The following is a 15812-nucleotide window of genomic DNA, read 5'->3' as shown; positions in this document are numbered from 1 at the left end:
ACTCTGGAAATATGATATTAAGGTTGAAAAGTTACATAGTGCTGCTTTAATATAAGTAGCTAAATAAGTGACTCTGATGTCTTGTATTCTTAAGCTATCTAAAATACAAATTTTTTTTCTTAGATCTACTGGGCACATTAGGTGTATTTGCATAATGTATCAGTATTGAATTGGTATCGCCAATACCAGCCTGAATTTTACTCAATATCAGATGGGAAAGGAATCGGTGCTATCGAACATCACTAGTGCCCAGACCTCTACAGAAGCAGATGCTTTGTTAGTTTGTTGCTCTGGGAAATTCATGTGTGTCTCAACACAACGCCAAGAGGGAAAGACATAAGCATTGCAGTGAAGTGGTGATGCTTCTGGACTGTTGGAGCTGCAGGACCTGGACACCTTGTAGTCGGGTCCACACCTGGTCAACGCTGGGTCATATAACAGGACAACGAACCTAAAGTCCACATCAGGATGTCTGAGGAATAAGAGAATGAAGGTCCTGGAACGACTCGGTCAAAGTCCAGACCTCAGCCCAGCTGAAATGCTGTGGTGGGAGCTTAAGCGAGGCCCAAAAATGTTAATGAGCTGACGCATGCTTGTCGTGAAAACCGGGCCAAGATTCCTCCCGATGGCTGCAGGAGAGAAGTGATAGTCATGTTGGAAGCAGCCGCTGCAGGTTCTGTCGGTTCAGAGTGAGTTTACGAGCCATGGACTCGGGGGGTACTTAGTAGTACCCACCTTAGGTCCACTCTCCTCTTGTTTGGCTTCAGTTTAGATGCATTTGTCTAAAACCCACAAGGCAAGTTTATTTGTATAGCACAATTCAACACAAGGTAATTCAAAGAGCTTTACATAACATTAAAAGTGGCAAGACACAATTAAACAGTAAATAACAAATACAATGAAATAAAATGATAAGAAAACAGGTTAAATAATAAAAAGCACAAGTTGTTAAAAAGTAAGGGCAGTAGAGTCCAGCAGGTACACATCTCATTCTTAAAATGACAAGAATTATGTTTCTATACGGTCAAAACGTACAAAGACCAGGTCAAATATAGTATTACAAAAGTAATCTGTAACAATTCGTACGGTGAATTAAACCAATTTGACAATTCTTGCACAAACATTCCAATACAAACAGACATCAGGGTTAAAAGAAGAGACACTGAGTTTTGCACATAAACGTGATTTTACGTCCGAATATTAACCCGTTCAAAACCTCGTGCTCGGATCCTTCAAGGTCGCGAAAGTCACTTCTCCTCCAGTTTCCACCTGACTGTCCTCCAGATACTCTGAGTCAGACTGCTGCTCGGTATGTTGAAGCGTTAAACCACCTTCGTGTGTGTGTGTGTGTGTGTGTGTGTGTGTGTGTGTGTGTGTGTGTGTGTGTGTGAGTGTGTGTGTGTCAGCGATGAATCACTCAGGGCAGCGCAGAAAAATTCCTTTGTCCCACTTCCTGAAAAGAGGGCACTCGGAGCGATGACTGGACGGCCCGATAACCGAGTGGGTGCAGAAGTAGAAAGCCCGAAGAAGAGCTGCACGCTGGCGACAAGTCTGAGCGCGCTCAGAAGTCAGACTTATCTCTGTTTACAAGTGGACTTCACATCATTACACGGAAATACTGTCCTCTCTCTTCCTTCTGCGGTAAACACTTGCTTGGTCTTTCTAACTGTCCTATTCCCTGATTTCCCAGAGGGCCACGCTGTTAGCGCTGACATCACACCAGAGAGCCATCGGTTGCCGTTATTTCTCCTCCCAGGAGCCCTGATGAGGATTCCTCACTTAAAGGACGGATAAGTCATTTTCATTTCATTTCATTTTAATTTATTTATTTAACACAAATTCTTTTTAAAACAGTGCATGGAGGGAAAGAAGCCCGAAGGACTTGTACAGAGTTCCACTCCCATCAACAACTGTGATGAAGTAACAAAGATAATCTACAATAAATTAAAGAAATTATAAATATAAACGTAAAAGAGAACATGGATGCAAAGTCTGGATCACATTAAAGATGTAGACATTGAAGGTTAAGACAGAATAAGATGTTTTTTTAATAACTTTCTGAAGGAGTTAAAAGATAACATTGACTTCAGCGACACATTCAAGTCATTCCAGAGTTTTGGATCTAAATGTAATTTTAAATTGATGACCAGATGTTGGACAGAAGGGTAAATCAAGATTGCCACTGTGTCTAGTTGGATATGAATTAAAATCAGATGGAAAAAGTTTTAAAAAAACTTCTGGAAAGTGACAGTCCACCAGAGCATCCCAATTCAGAGTCTAAATCTAAATTTGATCAATTCTTTAATCGGCGCCAAGAAATAAGGAGGAATACACGAATGCTGCTCAGATCCCAGCAGTAATCAGGGCCTTTGAAAGCACACAGAGGCTCGCACGCTTGCAGCTTCATTAGGTTTAAATGAGCGGAGGAATTAGAGGGATTTACTGGACGTTGTTGACGCTAAAACAACAAAGAAAAGGTCACACATTTCAGCCTCGCAGGAGGTTTTCTGCTAATGAGCCGGGACCTTTAGAGCCGACTCGTGCTCCGGCTTCGTGTTGCTTTAGAGGAACCGAGCCTTTTTTTTGTGTGTGTCATACCTCAAGGGCATGGTTTTGCATTTGCCAAGGGGTGTGTCTAAGTCAGGGTGTGTGTGTGTGTGTGTGTGTGTGTGTGTGTGTGTGTGTGTGTGTGTGTGTGTGTGCGCCCCAGGGGTGTGTCTCTGCGGCTCCTGCGGTGGTGAACTCAGCCTTGGACCGGAGCCCTGGACCTCAGCGGGGAACGGCAGCAGCAGAAGAGGAAGAGAAGAAATGAAGAAGAGGGAAAACATCGGTCGTGACAGAAACGTGGAAACGTCAGCGCGGGAACGACCCGCCTCCCACGACACCTGCGACCCCACCGGGGCCTCCGGGCTCAACACACGAGCGTTAACCCCTCAGTTAAGAGGCCGCTCCACAAAAACACACCAGTTCTTTGTGTTTTTACTTCCAGGTTTTGTTCTCTGAGGTTTCTTAAGGTCGTTAATAGGAAGAAGAAAACAACTCCCTTGCAGCAGAAGGGACTGATGGTCCCCAAGAACGACTACTTGTGGCGCCATCTGCTGGTTCGTGAGCCCAGTCTTTTTGTTTGTGAGTCTCTGGAGACGAAGCCTTCGGCCCGGCTGATTTACAGGCTCCCCGACGGAAAGTGGAAACAGTCAGCTCACAAACAAAAGTCAGGCCTTGTCAGGAAAAGTTAGTTGAACTGTTTCTGTCGAGCTCCAGTTGAGGTTATTTACAGTACTCGAGTTATAAAAATAAACCAGGGGGGATGGTGGATTTTATCATATGGGGCAGATAATTTGTGCTGATTACAAATAATATAATATATTACAAATAATAGCACTGAGCAAAATACTGCAGAAATACTGCAGGAATGACATAGCAGCAGTTAAATGCAGCCTTCTGTAAGCTTTAAATATCCACTGGGCTTACATCAAATACATCAAAACACAACAATAAAAAACACTTTTCTGAACTTATCAATATGACTCTGTTCTTCACAGGATAAGTAAAATGGATCACTGCAAAAACTCAAAATCTTAACAAGAATATTTGTCTTATTTCTAGTTAAAATGTCTCATTCTAGTAAAAAAAATCTCAATACACTTAAAACAAGACTCATCACTGGAAAAAACAACAATTTTCACCAGTTTCAAGTAGATTTTCACTTGAAATAAGTAGAAAAATCTGCCAGTGGAACAAGATTTTTTTGCTTGTAATAAGAAGATAAATCTTGTCCCACTGGCAGATTTTCCTACTTATTTCAAGTGAAAATTTACTTGAAACAGGTGAAAATTGTCAAATAAGTAATTTTTCTGGTGATGACTCTAAATGTTGAAATAGCAGTAAAACCACATTCATTGATGAAATGACATAAGGGATGGAAAGGGGGGGATGGCAGTTTTACAGGGGGGATGATTTGGACCGTTTTTATTTCAGGGGGGATGCCATCCCCCCTCATCCCCCCTCAACTCCAGTACTGGTTATTTATCTCTGCTGAACAGGACTGATGCTGCTCAGACGGACTCCTTCATCCTCACCGCTCCTCTAGTTGTGGACTGAGTGGTGATGGAGCGAGGGCCGGCTCCATCCTCGTGGACGAGGCCTCCTCCCTCCTCCGCAGGATCGGGGGGGTTTACAGCCATCTGGGCTCCAGAGTCTGCAGAGGGCGGATCAAAGCCTGCAGCGGGGTGAACGTAGCCCACGGAGACCTGGCTCTGTCCATCCAAACATCAAACATTTTTAAAACCACACGAAGTTATGGATAAGCCTTGAATGCAGGAATTGTGACGTAGAATCGTCAAATTGGTCTGATTCACCGCACGAAACGGCACAGATTACTTTTGTAATACTGTATTTGACCTGGTCTTTGTACGTTTTGACCGTATAGAAACGTAATTCTTGCCATTGTAAGAATGAGATGTTTACCTGCTGGACTCTACTGCCCTTACTTTTTAACAACTTGTGCTTTTTATTATTTTACCTCTTTTCTTATCATTTTATTTCATTTTATTTGTTATTTACTGTTTAATTGTGTCTTGCCGCTTTTAATGTTGATGTAAAGCACTTTGAATTACCTTGTGTTGAATTGTGCTATCAAATACACTTGCCTTGCCTCTCTGTGTCTCTACTGTCTGATAACTGCTGATGTTTTCTCTTCTCTTCATCATATTTGACAGTTGCAACCAGAAGATGCTTCTGTAAAATGTGTCTGCATCTGATTTTTTTTCTCGTCTGTGCAGAACGTGTTTCACTGTTTCAGCCGGGATCTTTACGAGGTCTTCAGTTGTCAGTTGTTTTAAGGTTTGTTTGCACATTTTTGCACCAAAGCACCTCCGTATCTGAGCAGCGTGATGGCTGTGGGCTCCAACGCTGCTTTTACTTGAGCCTGGAGCATGGAGGAGCTCGTGTTCCAAGGTATCCATATCAATCATCAATATGTGCTTTGGGCCTTAGTTTGGGCGGCCCAAAGCAAGGGACAGCTAGAAGGAAGGGGAGGGGGAAATTATAATAGAACTTATAATAAAAGGAAAAGAGGAAAATGTGAGAAAATGAAACATACCAAATTAAAAAGCAAATTAAAGGAGAAAAGGAAACAAAAAAAACAAACAAACAATATGTAACTCTGCTCTGGCTCGTCCGTCCAGACCGGTCCCACCCTGCCACCCTGCCACCCCCCCCTCATCCCTTTCACTCTCATTTCTTCCTGCGTTAATGACTCCCCCTTTTAAACCCTTTTTTTTAAATGTATTTATTTTATTTATCCTATTTATTTACTTAGCTTTATTTATTTTTTTGGCTGCTGTCTCTCTCCTAAAATAACCATCATTCTATAAAACCATCATACTCATACACACCACACACATACATAAACACACTCACACACCCACATACACACCACAAGAAATCAGCAAAAACATTGACTTTGTTGTTTTGTACTGTTCTGTTTGTCTGTCTGTTTTTTTCTAGGGTCCCCTCTTATCCTGTACCTGTGTCTGAATGCTATGATTATACAACATTTTTTATATTGTATTACAAGCTGGTCTCAGTCAAATAAAACAGTTCTAAAACCACTAGAGTCATTATACAAAGGTGCCCGAAAAATCCATGATAAAAAACCACGTTAAATATGAAATTTGAAACTTTGAGAATCTGATAAAGCACTCAAATGTCTGCTTATGTTTTAAAATTATCCATAATGCTGCAGCTCGCCCCTTGAAAAAATGTGTAACTCTCTGCTCTGAGAAGTCAACACGAACAGTCAGATCTGTTACCAGGGGTGAGTGTAGTGGACCGCAACGCAGAACTGCATTTGGGAAGTCATTATACTCATGTATTGCAATGACTCAATGGAAAACTCTGCCAACAGACATTATTTCATGTACAAGTCCCCACACCTTCTCACATCTTGCAAGTGTTGGTTACTGTCAAGACAAGTGTGTGTACATTTATGAAGTGTGTTGTGTGTGTGTGTTGTGAATGAATGAATGAATGAATGAATGAATGAATGAATGAATGAATGAATGAATGAATGAATGAATGAATGAATGAATGAATGGTTTATTTCGGACAGAATACATTGAAACATTTACATGTTCATTTCACAAATAAAATAAAAGGTAAATAGAAATGTCCGAAAAAGGAGTAGGCTGAAGCCAAGAGCTTATTATAGCCGATCCTGTGCAGTGTATATCATTCACACAATATGGCATCCGGTGGATGATAACACACAAATATATAAAAAGAAAACAAAGAGAAACTGTCATTGCATTTTATTATATAAAAATAGTAATACCAATAATGCAAAAAGGGGTATATAGTGGTGCTATTTTCATGTTAATCTATAATAGGCTATACCAACATAATTAACAGATTTCTTTATAACTGTTTATCGTTTTATATTTAAACATTTTTTTGAAAACATAAATTAAGGTACACATTCTTAAATCCTTATCACAGCAATTCCACACTTTGACACCTTTCACGAAAACACAGTTTTGTGTTGTGGAGGCAACCTAGCTTTGAATCTTAAGTGCCAACATCTGACAGATCCCATGCTCTGTTGAATCTGCTTCCATGTTTCTATTTATATATTTTATCTATTGTCTCTTTGCTTTGTTCTGCTCTTTTACTTATTTTTTCTTTTTCTATACTAATTGTTATGTACTATTCCATCAACCTGCCCAGGGACTACAGGTGGAAAATAGCAAGCTGCTACAACCTGGCACAATGCATATTCTCTTGTACAAGATGAATGTCTTATTGTGCACCGTCCCTGTTTTGAAATAAATAAATTACAAATTACAAATGCGTATTGTTACCTGTTTTGCATTAAATATATTTAAAAAAAAATCATCAGTATGTGGTGGTCGTACTGTTTGATGCCGCAGCTAAACCACCGTGATCTATACCTGCTTCTTCCCATTCAGGATCACGGGGGTTGAGGGTTCAGGGGGGCCGATGCCGCCTCTCTGGGGGCGCCAGGTCCATCACACAGACAAACAACCAAACACTCTGTCTCTCATATCACGTCTTTGGCCATCCAAACCCCATCTGCAGAGGCCGAGAGCAGGTTTTCATAAACCGAGAGGCAGATTAGGCCTCTTCATCTTCCTGCCTCTCAGATGCGAGAGCCCCCGATGAAAGAGGAAATCACAGGACTCCAATCTGATTCCTCAACGGAAATGAATACTCGAGCAGATGGGCCTCAGCCCCCTCAGCCAATAAGCCGTGTGCTGCATGGGTATCTGAGGATCTGTCCTGGGTGGCGTTGCCGCCGGCCCGCAGCGAGGAACCACTGCAGGCCGGCGGCGGAGGCGGGAACACAATAAAGAAGGATGCTCTGAGATAAAGACTGACTGAAGTTCATCCCTCCTTTTAATGAGGCTGAGCTGCAGTTTGAATATCCACAGATTTGTTAAAAAGAACGACAAACAAACGTGCAAATGGATCATTCATGATGCCAATTTTTATTTTTTTTACTTTATTTAGCACAAAGAATGTACAGATTAAGGCAGGGTGAAAAGGGTATACAATTTGGAAATAATTAAAGCAACAATGGTGAAGATAACAGATTCACACAAGAAACAAAAACAAACAAAAAGCACAAGGACAGGAAGGTACAATAAAATCAAAAGAGCAAGGACTGAGTTATGGATGAATACAGTTTCTTGGCAATCCTATTCATATTATCAATCTTTTTCATAGATTCAAAGTAGTTGGTAAAAAAATGTAAAAATATAGTAAAGGAGGGAGTATTTCCACTCCACTTGCAAGTGTGAATATGATATTTACCCAAGTTATCCACATAATAAACAACATCATTGTAAGTAAAAACAGGAATTTCATAAATTTTTAAAGATAACCAATTATGAATGTCAGACCTAAAGGACTTTGTAAAAGAGCAATTGAAAAAAAGATGTTCAATGGTCTCGGCCTCAGAAAAACAAAATATGCAAGGATCAACTTCCAATTTAAACCTTCTGTCTAACAAATCATTTACAGGATAAATATTCATGATGCCAATCTGCTCTCAACCCGTTGTTTTCCTCCTCTTCCACAACAGTGTGAGTAAAGTCCCCAGAAATTACTCTCCCGTTACTCCTTTTGAGACAGTTTTCTGCAGTTTAATCAAATTAAGTTGCAAAATGTGAGAGTCTGGATTCCTCCGCCGCCACCTCCCTCTGCCGGGCCGTCTCGTTAAACTGTTTACTGGAAGACTTTCAGTAGCTCCAGCTTGGAAAATATGACTGTAACAAAATAAAATAAACTCAAGGGCAAGTGGAGTCATGATGAAGCATCTGAGCTTTGTTTGAACATAAAATGAAATAAAGCACCGTCATCCGTGGACCTGCTTTGACTTTTCTGTCTGTGCAGGGAGCGAGACGTCTCTTTTTTCTCTTCAGGTTTAATTTGATAATACTTTTTTTCCTTGCACTTGAGGCCTGAAACATATTCCACAAATTCAGTTTGTGTCTTTGAGGAGACAGGATGAGCGGAGGGTCTCCACTTTGCCAAAAAGCTCATGAGGGAGTCATTTAAAATGTTTGAAAACTTTTCTGCACAAAGAATGCTGGAAAGGATCTGCATTTTTCTGTTTTTCCTGTATTTTACAGTGAATAATGTTGTTAAAGCCATGCTGCAATCATCCTGGAGGAATTTCAATAACTGAATGTGCAAAGATGCGAGCCACAAGCCAGACACACTTACAGTGGGGCAAAAAAGTATTTAATCAGACACTAATTGTGCAGGTTCTCCCACTTAAAAAGATAAGAGAGGCCTGTAATTTTTATCGCAGGTATATCTCAACTATGAGAGATAAAATGAAAAAAAAAATCCAGAAAAATCACAGTCTGATTTTTAAAGAATGTATTTTCAAATTATAGTGGAAAATAAGTATTTAGTCAATAACTAAAGTTCATCTCGATACTTTGTAATATACCTTTTGTTGGCAATGACAGAGGTCAGACGTTTTCTGTAAGTCTTCACAAGATTTTTCTGGGATCTTTACTCACCGTTCTTGTGATAATTTTTACCTCAGGGGAAAGATCTTGCGTGGAGCCCCAGATGGAGGGAGATTATCAGTGTCTTGTATGTCTTCCATGTTCTAATAATTGCTCCCACAGTTGATTTCTTCACACCAGCTGCTTACCTAGTGATTCAGTCTTCCCAGCTGGTGCAGGTCTACAATTGTGTTTCTCTCTTTGGTCTTGGCCATAGTGGAGTTTGGAGTGTGACTGTTTGAGGTTGTGGACAGGTGTCTTTTATACTGATAACCAGTTAAAACGGTGTCTTTTATACTGATAACCAGTTAAAACAGGTGCCATTACTGTAATACAGGTAACGAGTGGAGGACAGAGGAACCTCTTAGGCCACGTTTACGTATAGCCGGGTATTTACAAAAACTGATATTTCCCCCTCTACGTTTTGAAAAATACCATCATTTACATTAGATTGTTTTCAACGTCTCTTCATTTACACGAACCCGCATAAATACGCTGTTGAGGTGCTATGAGCAGCCAGACCTACAGGCGGCAGAGTAACAAGAAGCATAAAGTCATGCCAGCCAATCGGAATCCTGGAAAAAAACATCAACAAATGACACGAGTAAGTTACAGTTACTTCCAACAGGTCTCACACATGACGCTGGTGACGTTTCTGACGTATAATGTGACGTTCTGAAGCCTAAATGTTTCCCTCTGTTTACAAGCAAAGGTGAAGATGGAGTTTTTGCAAATTTCCATTTTGGCCGGAGTTTTCAGAAATGATCGTTTTTGGTGACTTTGAGCTTCGTTTTGGTGTAAACGAACGGCCAAAACGCATGAAAACACCACCGTTTTTGCTACGTGTAAACGGGGCCTTACAGAAGAAGTTACCGGTCTGTGAAAGCCAGAGATCTTCCTTGTTTGTAGGTGACCAAATACTTATTTTACTCAGGAATTTATCAATTCGTTCAGTAAAAATCCTACAATGTGATTTCCTGGATTCTTTCCCCCCATTCTGTCTCTCATAGTTGAAGTGTAGCTATGATGAAAATTACACGCCTCTCATCTTTTTAAGTGGGAGAACTTGCACAATTGGTAGCTGACTAAATACTTTTTTGCCCCACTGTATATAGATAGATAGATAGATAGATAGATAGATAGATAGATAGATAGATAGATAGATAGATAGATAGATAGATAGATAGATAGATAGATAGATAGATAGATAGATAGATAGATAGATAGATAGATAGATAGATAGATAGATAGATAGATAGATGCTGATGCTGAATGACTGAGAATATTGCAGTTTTATTTGCATCCTTACATTTTGTCTTTCTGTGTAAAAGAGAGACGGCTCATTGTTTGGTCGCTCATCGAGAGAATGATCAAACAACCTGCAGAACAAAAAGAGATTTCCTTGGTGAGGTAACGCGGCCTGTCCTCGAGTCTTCTCCGGTTTCCGGTCCAGTAACAGCAGCACAAGTTGACCTTATCTGATGTCTCTTTGATTCTACAACATCTTCCTCTCAAACAGCCACTGAAGAGCCAATAAATGAGGCTTTTCTTCTTCATGGATTCTGAAAACTCTCCTGTGAGATCAGGAGATGTGCTGACTCCCGTTTGGGACCAATAATACTGCAACTAGAAGGTACCCCTGGTGCCCCTGGTACCCCTGGTACCCCGTCCCCGAGTACCCTACTTGTGGCTGGTATGGGGCCTCCGTGGACGTGGCGGCTGGGAATAATGGCGTTCAGGATGTTTGTCAGGAGTTTCTCAGTGTCTGGGGACGCCGGTGGTTCTGGGAGCAGCGGCGCTGCTTCTGCTCTTTCACGGTCCTGTAATACGCAGACATGCAGTCATCTTCTCTGCCGTCCTGGTGATAATCCTCCCCCAAAGCCCAATACCCCCGACCTCCCCCATCTGTTTTATTACCGTCGGTGGTGTTTTTATCATCTGTGAAGTATTAAACAGCTCAGAGGCAGGAGTTACCTCCACATGCCTTAGAGTCATCGCCGACGCACTTCTGCACGTGTCTCTAGGTGCAAAACAAACGATGCAACAGGTTACAAACACAGCACCATGCAGCTGCTCCACTCTTGAATGAGACCAGGAAGAGTTGTGTTTCTTATCCCTTTATCAACCTGACTTAATAGTGGAAGTGGCTTTACTGTGCAAATATCCCCCCTTAAAGCCAGTATACGTAGTAATACCATCTCTGACCACTTGGGGGGCATATAGATCTGCCACCGTGACAGAAGTACCTGTGAAGATGCTCCAGAGTAGAGGGCTGCATTGGGATTGAGTCCCGCCGGGTCCCACGGGACCGCTCCCGTGAGATTTAACCGGTAAATCTCACGGGAGCGGGCGGTTTGAATGTAGTCTAGCGACAAGAAGGAAATCAAAGTTGTGGAAAAGAACCTCAAACAAGGTCTTTACAAAACAAAGACAAAGCAAAGCAAGTCGGATATTTGGAGAAACTGCGTTTAGTGTATGTGGAGCATCTCGGAAGAGAGACGCGCGAGATTGGGACTGAAGTCGGTCAGCAGCGTTCTCTTCCTCCACAGCAATGTAATGGCCAAGTGATTCATTTGTTAAATTAATTTGTTTTGTTCATTAACTTTGTTTATTTTATGTTATTTATTAGTGTTATTTGAGCCCCTCATGTCAAGGAGGTTTTGGTGAGGACCCAGATGCGGGAGAGGAGGAGGCAGGAGGCAGGAGTTTGCAAAAAAACAAGGGTTTATTCCAAAAGAAGCAAGAGGCAAAAAAACAAAATCAAAGTGCTGCTTGGCAGGAAAAAACAGGGATCAACAAACCAGAATACATGGAGCACATGGAGGGGAGCACAATACGGATCGACAGGGAACAAGGGAATGACAAGACCAGATATACCCAGGGGATAACGAGACATGACGAGACACAGGTGCAGACAATCAGAGCAGATGGGACACAGGCGGGGCAAAACAGAAACTGAAAAGCTGGGGGGAATGTCAAACCCTGACACCTCACACCCTACTCGCGTTGCTATAACCTCAATCACACAATTGATGCATGCGCAAAGTGCGAAATAGCTTGTGCGATGATGACAATGATTAATTTGCATCCAATTTTTGGTCTGGTGACCTATGACCTGTCAATTATCCATCAAGCTCCACACTTATCATGTTAACATTAAATCAGATAGATTTGTCTAAGACACATTTCTCTTGCGGGACGGGAGAAGACACAAAATCAATGCATCTCTATTATTGTGCCGGCATGAATTCTCAGAGTTTTGCGGGTGCGGGCGGGAGTCGGATGAAGAAAACAGTCCCGCGCAGGGCTCTACTCCAGAGTGTCTTCTCGTACCACTTTGCCCTGCTAGCGGTGATGAGATCAACTTTCTTCTGATATACTGCCCCCACCAGGCCATGAGGTATTGCTACATATGGCAGCTTTATAAGTCGTGTTTGTCCTTCATTATTGTCATTTCTTGCGGCTCAAAAACCTTCAATCTTTCACACATGCAGGGGGTTTTTGTTTTATATTTTGATTGTTAGCTAGGTATTTGTTTAATACCTATAACTGCAATTTTGAAAAAAAATGGAGATGCTGGTTAAAATGTAAACAAACAGAAATAAAACTTCCAGGATACGGGATAATTATAAGTTCCAGGTGTTATTATTGTCTTGAAGGCAACACATACATGTGTGGCCAGGTCAATGAGGGAGGAGACCGGACACAAAAATATTTTTTAGTAGGATCTTTATTACCCCGACTGCCCTCAAACGAGCACAGTATTAATTTTCTAATTTTGAGAGAAATGTTCTTTGTAACAGTCAAAATAAAAAAATGAAAATAAGTTCTTTCTTGTCTCTCTGAATATCTCAGTCTCAAATAAGCAAAACCAATGAAACAAAATAAAAACAAATCAAAACCAAACACTAACAAACAACAGTAGTGGCCTATTCTCTAACTTGTAGTTTCAGAGCCTCATCCTGCATCTGGATGCAGCTCACACGGCTCTGTCTCCCCTGCTGACCCGTGGTCGTCTATGGCGGCTCCCGACACCGTGGACACAATACATGAAACCCCGACCGACGAGAAGTAAACAAGACGTTCTCAGTCACACACACTCGTCAGACAGCTCAATTACCGGTCCACTCCAACTCTTTCACTCTGTCACGTATTTCCTCTGTGATAACAGGTTTTCACGGCTCAAACCCATCACACACTCTCACAGGCAAGAAATACACCTCTGCCATTGTTTGCGTTAGAAAGACGACGATTCGCGGGCATTGACGGTTCGCGGGCATTCAGGTCTCGCGTGACTTCCTGGTTCTCACAGGATTCTCAACCTGGCTGGCCTTAAAGTGACAGTACGCATTGTATTAGGGCTCAGCTAAAACAAAAAAACACAGTAACCCCTGTTCACTTGGCTACATTCTCCCCTGCTACAAGTCAACGTCCTCGGTGACTTTTGTATCCATAGCCCCTTTAAGTTGTGATGAATAAAAGACCATGCCAGCTAACACCTGAGATAGCAGATCTGGACTAAAGGACACTGCGTTGCATGCAGACTTGGGTAAGTTAAAAAGGTTTCTGTTCTTTCCAGCTGTTGTTCTCTGGCTCCTTCGTGGAGGGGAAATGGGTGTGTCACCACTGATCAACCCCTCTTTTTTCCTCCTGGGAGCAGGCACAGGCCTTTCCTCTGGCTTCTCTGCAGGTGCAGAGGGAGATCCTGATAGTGGATGAGAACAGGGCAATGTTTCCGTTTCCAAGCCCTCCTCAGGTACGTCACTCATCTCCTCTTCACATCCATCCTCACTCTCTTCTATTCTCTCAGTTTCTTTCTGGTATTCGGTCTCAACCACTGGATCCACATCCTCAATCTCCTGGGTTGCAACCGGCTCAGCTGCAGGATATGTCACTCTCTCCTCCAAAATGAACTCAGGCTCGATGAACTCCATCTCCAACTCGTGACTTGGGGCAGGTTCATCCACAGGCGTGGCTGACTGGCGACGTCGCCTCGGCGCTGGCACAGGACCCACACATGGCCGCAGGTTGGACCTATGCACCCTCTTTACCGGCCCACCCTCGAGGGGCTCCACCGTGTACGTGGTCCCTTGGATCTCAATAACTTTGTACGCCGTGGCTGACCAAACGTCTTGGATCTTGTTCCTTCCTGGTGGACGATGGCGGAGGTAAACCAGCTGTCCCACCTCAACATCTGGACAGTACACGCGCTCTTGCTGCTGAGCTAGTCTCTCTTCAGCCTTTCGTTCAGCACATTCTCTCGCTCTGGCATGTGCATCTTGAAGACGCTCCTGGTGTACAGCCAACCAGTCTGGTTTATCACTGTTCTCCTGTTCATGGCCCAGCAGTGCATCAATGGGAAGATGAGGGTGAACTCCAAACAGCAAATAATAGGGTGAATACCCCGTGGTCGAGTGTGGTGTGACATTGTACGCATACACAAGCTCTGACAGGTGTTCAGGCCAACGCCGCTTCTTCTCAGGGGGAAGTGTACGCAAAAGATCATGCAGAGTGCGATTGAACCTTTCACACTGGGGGTTCCCTTGTGGGTGATGTGGCGTTGTTCTGGTTTTCTTCACCCCATACAATCTACATAACTCTGCAATCACTGCACTTTCAAAATTCCTGCCCTGATCAGAGTGCAGGCGCTCTGGTACTCCATATTTTAGAAACCACTCTTTCAGGATGACTTTAGCAGTAGTTTCTGCCTTCTGATCACGTGTGGCAAAGGCCTGACTGAACTTAGTAAACACGTCTGTCATTACAAGTACATTTTCACGACCATCTGTGGCACGTTCCAGTGTTGTGTAATCCATAGCAACCACCTCAAGTGGGCGGGTGGCCAAGAATGGAGTCTGTGGTGCTTGAATCTTTGGCTGTGGCATTTTTGTTAACACACACCTCTGACATTTCTTCACCCACTGCTCAACATCCCCGTACATACCCACCCAAAAACATCTTTGTCTCAACAGGCCCAACGTCCTTTCGATTCCTTGATGTCCCATTTGCTCGTGAACGCTTTTGAAAACCTGCTCCTTCAGACAGTCCGGCAGCAGGAGCTGATGGCAGGTTCCAGTGTGAGCATCTTCAATCACTCTGTACAGAAGTCCATCCTTCTCCTGTAGACGCGACCACTGTTTAAACAAAGAGCAGACTGGCTTTGTCAGAGTTTTCTTTTCCCGGTAAGTTGGTTTCCTTTGTTTATCCCAAAACCCTCTCAAAACTCTGAGCGCTGGATCAGACTCTTGGAAGCTCTGGAGCTCTGCTTTGGAATATCCAGGGAGTGTGGGAGTGTTGTCCTGGGCCACAGTGTTAGCTCCTGTCTCGCTGACCTCAGCTGCACTTAACTGTCTGAGCTTACAACACTCAACACCTGCTGTCACTAGATCTAAGTCTAGGGCTGTACCTGTCTTGAGAGTGTTACATATGGCTACACACCCATCATATTCTGCATCCTCACTATCGGGTTCTGGCTCACCATTTGCTGGTCTCCGAGAAAGGGCATCAGCAGCAGTATTACACCTGCCGGGACGATATTTTACATCAAAATCAAACACGGCCAACTGAGAAACCCACCGCTGCTGAATGGCTCCTAAACTGGCTGTGGAGAGGTGGCACAGGGGGTTGTTATCGGTGATGATGGTGAACTTTGACCCCAAAAGATAACTCCTAAATTTTTCTGTGACTGCCCACTTTAAGGCTAGGAGCTCAAGCTTCATGCTGCTATAGTTCTGATCATTCTTTTCTGCCCCTCTGAGCCTCCTACTGGCA

The 15812-nt window shown here is 42.8% G+C and overlaps 1 protein-coding gene across 1 annotated transcript; it reads right to left on the bottom strand.

Moving 5' to 3' along the window:
* Positions 1–4055: 4055 nt before the first annotated feature.
* On the bottom strand, positions 4056–14926 carry LOC133444837 (uncharacterized). Its single transcript, XM_061722738.1, has 5 exons — positions 13666–14926; positions 11288–11406; positions 10706–10861; positions 6951–7010; positions 4056–4256 (listed from the first exon to the last, which is right to left on the bottom strand). Exons 1-5 carry the CDS (start codon positions 14924–14926, stop codon positions 4056–4058), a joined length of 1797 nt encoding a protein of 598 aa, XP_061578722.1.
* Positions 14927–15812: the final 886 nt, after the last annotated feature.

The sequence above is a fragment of the Cololabis saira genome, chromosome 5 (genome assembly GCF_033807715.1).
Source record: "Cololabis saira isolate AMF1-May2022 chromosome 5, fColSai1.1, whole genome shotgun sequence".
Lineage (NCBI taxonomy): Eukaryota > Metazoa > Chordata > Actinopteri > Beloniformes > Belonidae > Cololabis > Cololabis saira.
The sequence above is the reverse complement of the archived record's forward strand: the minus strand, read 5'-3'. Positions and strand labels throughout refer to the sequence as shown.

Excerpts from the sequence above, each read along its gene's own strand:
- LOC133444837 (XM_061722738.1), bottom strand. The coding sequence starts at position 14,926 with ATGCCACAGCCAAAGATTCAAGCACCACAGACTCCATTCTTGGCCACC. Across the intron at positions 10,862-11,287 it reads ACTCTGGAGCATCTTCACAG|GACCGTGAAAGAGCAGAAGC; the intron begins GTACTTCTGTCA and ends TGCGTATTACAG. Across the intron at positions 4,257-6,950 it reads TCCTGAATGGGAAGAAGCAG|AGCCAGGTCTCCGTGGGCTA; the intron begins GTATAGATCACG and ends TTGGATGGACAG.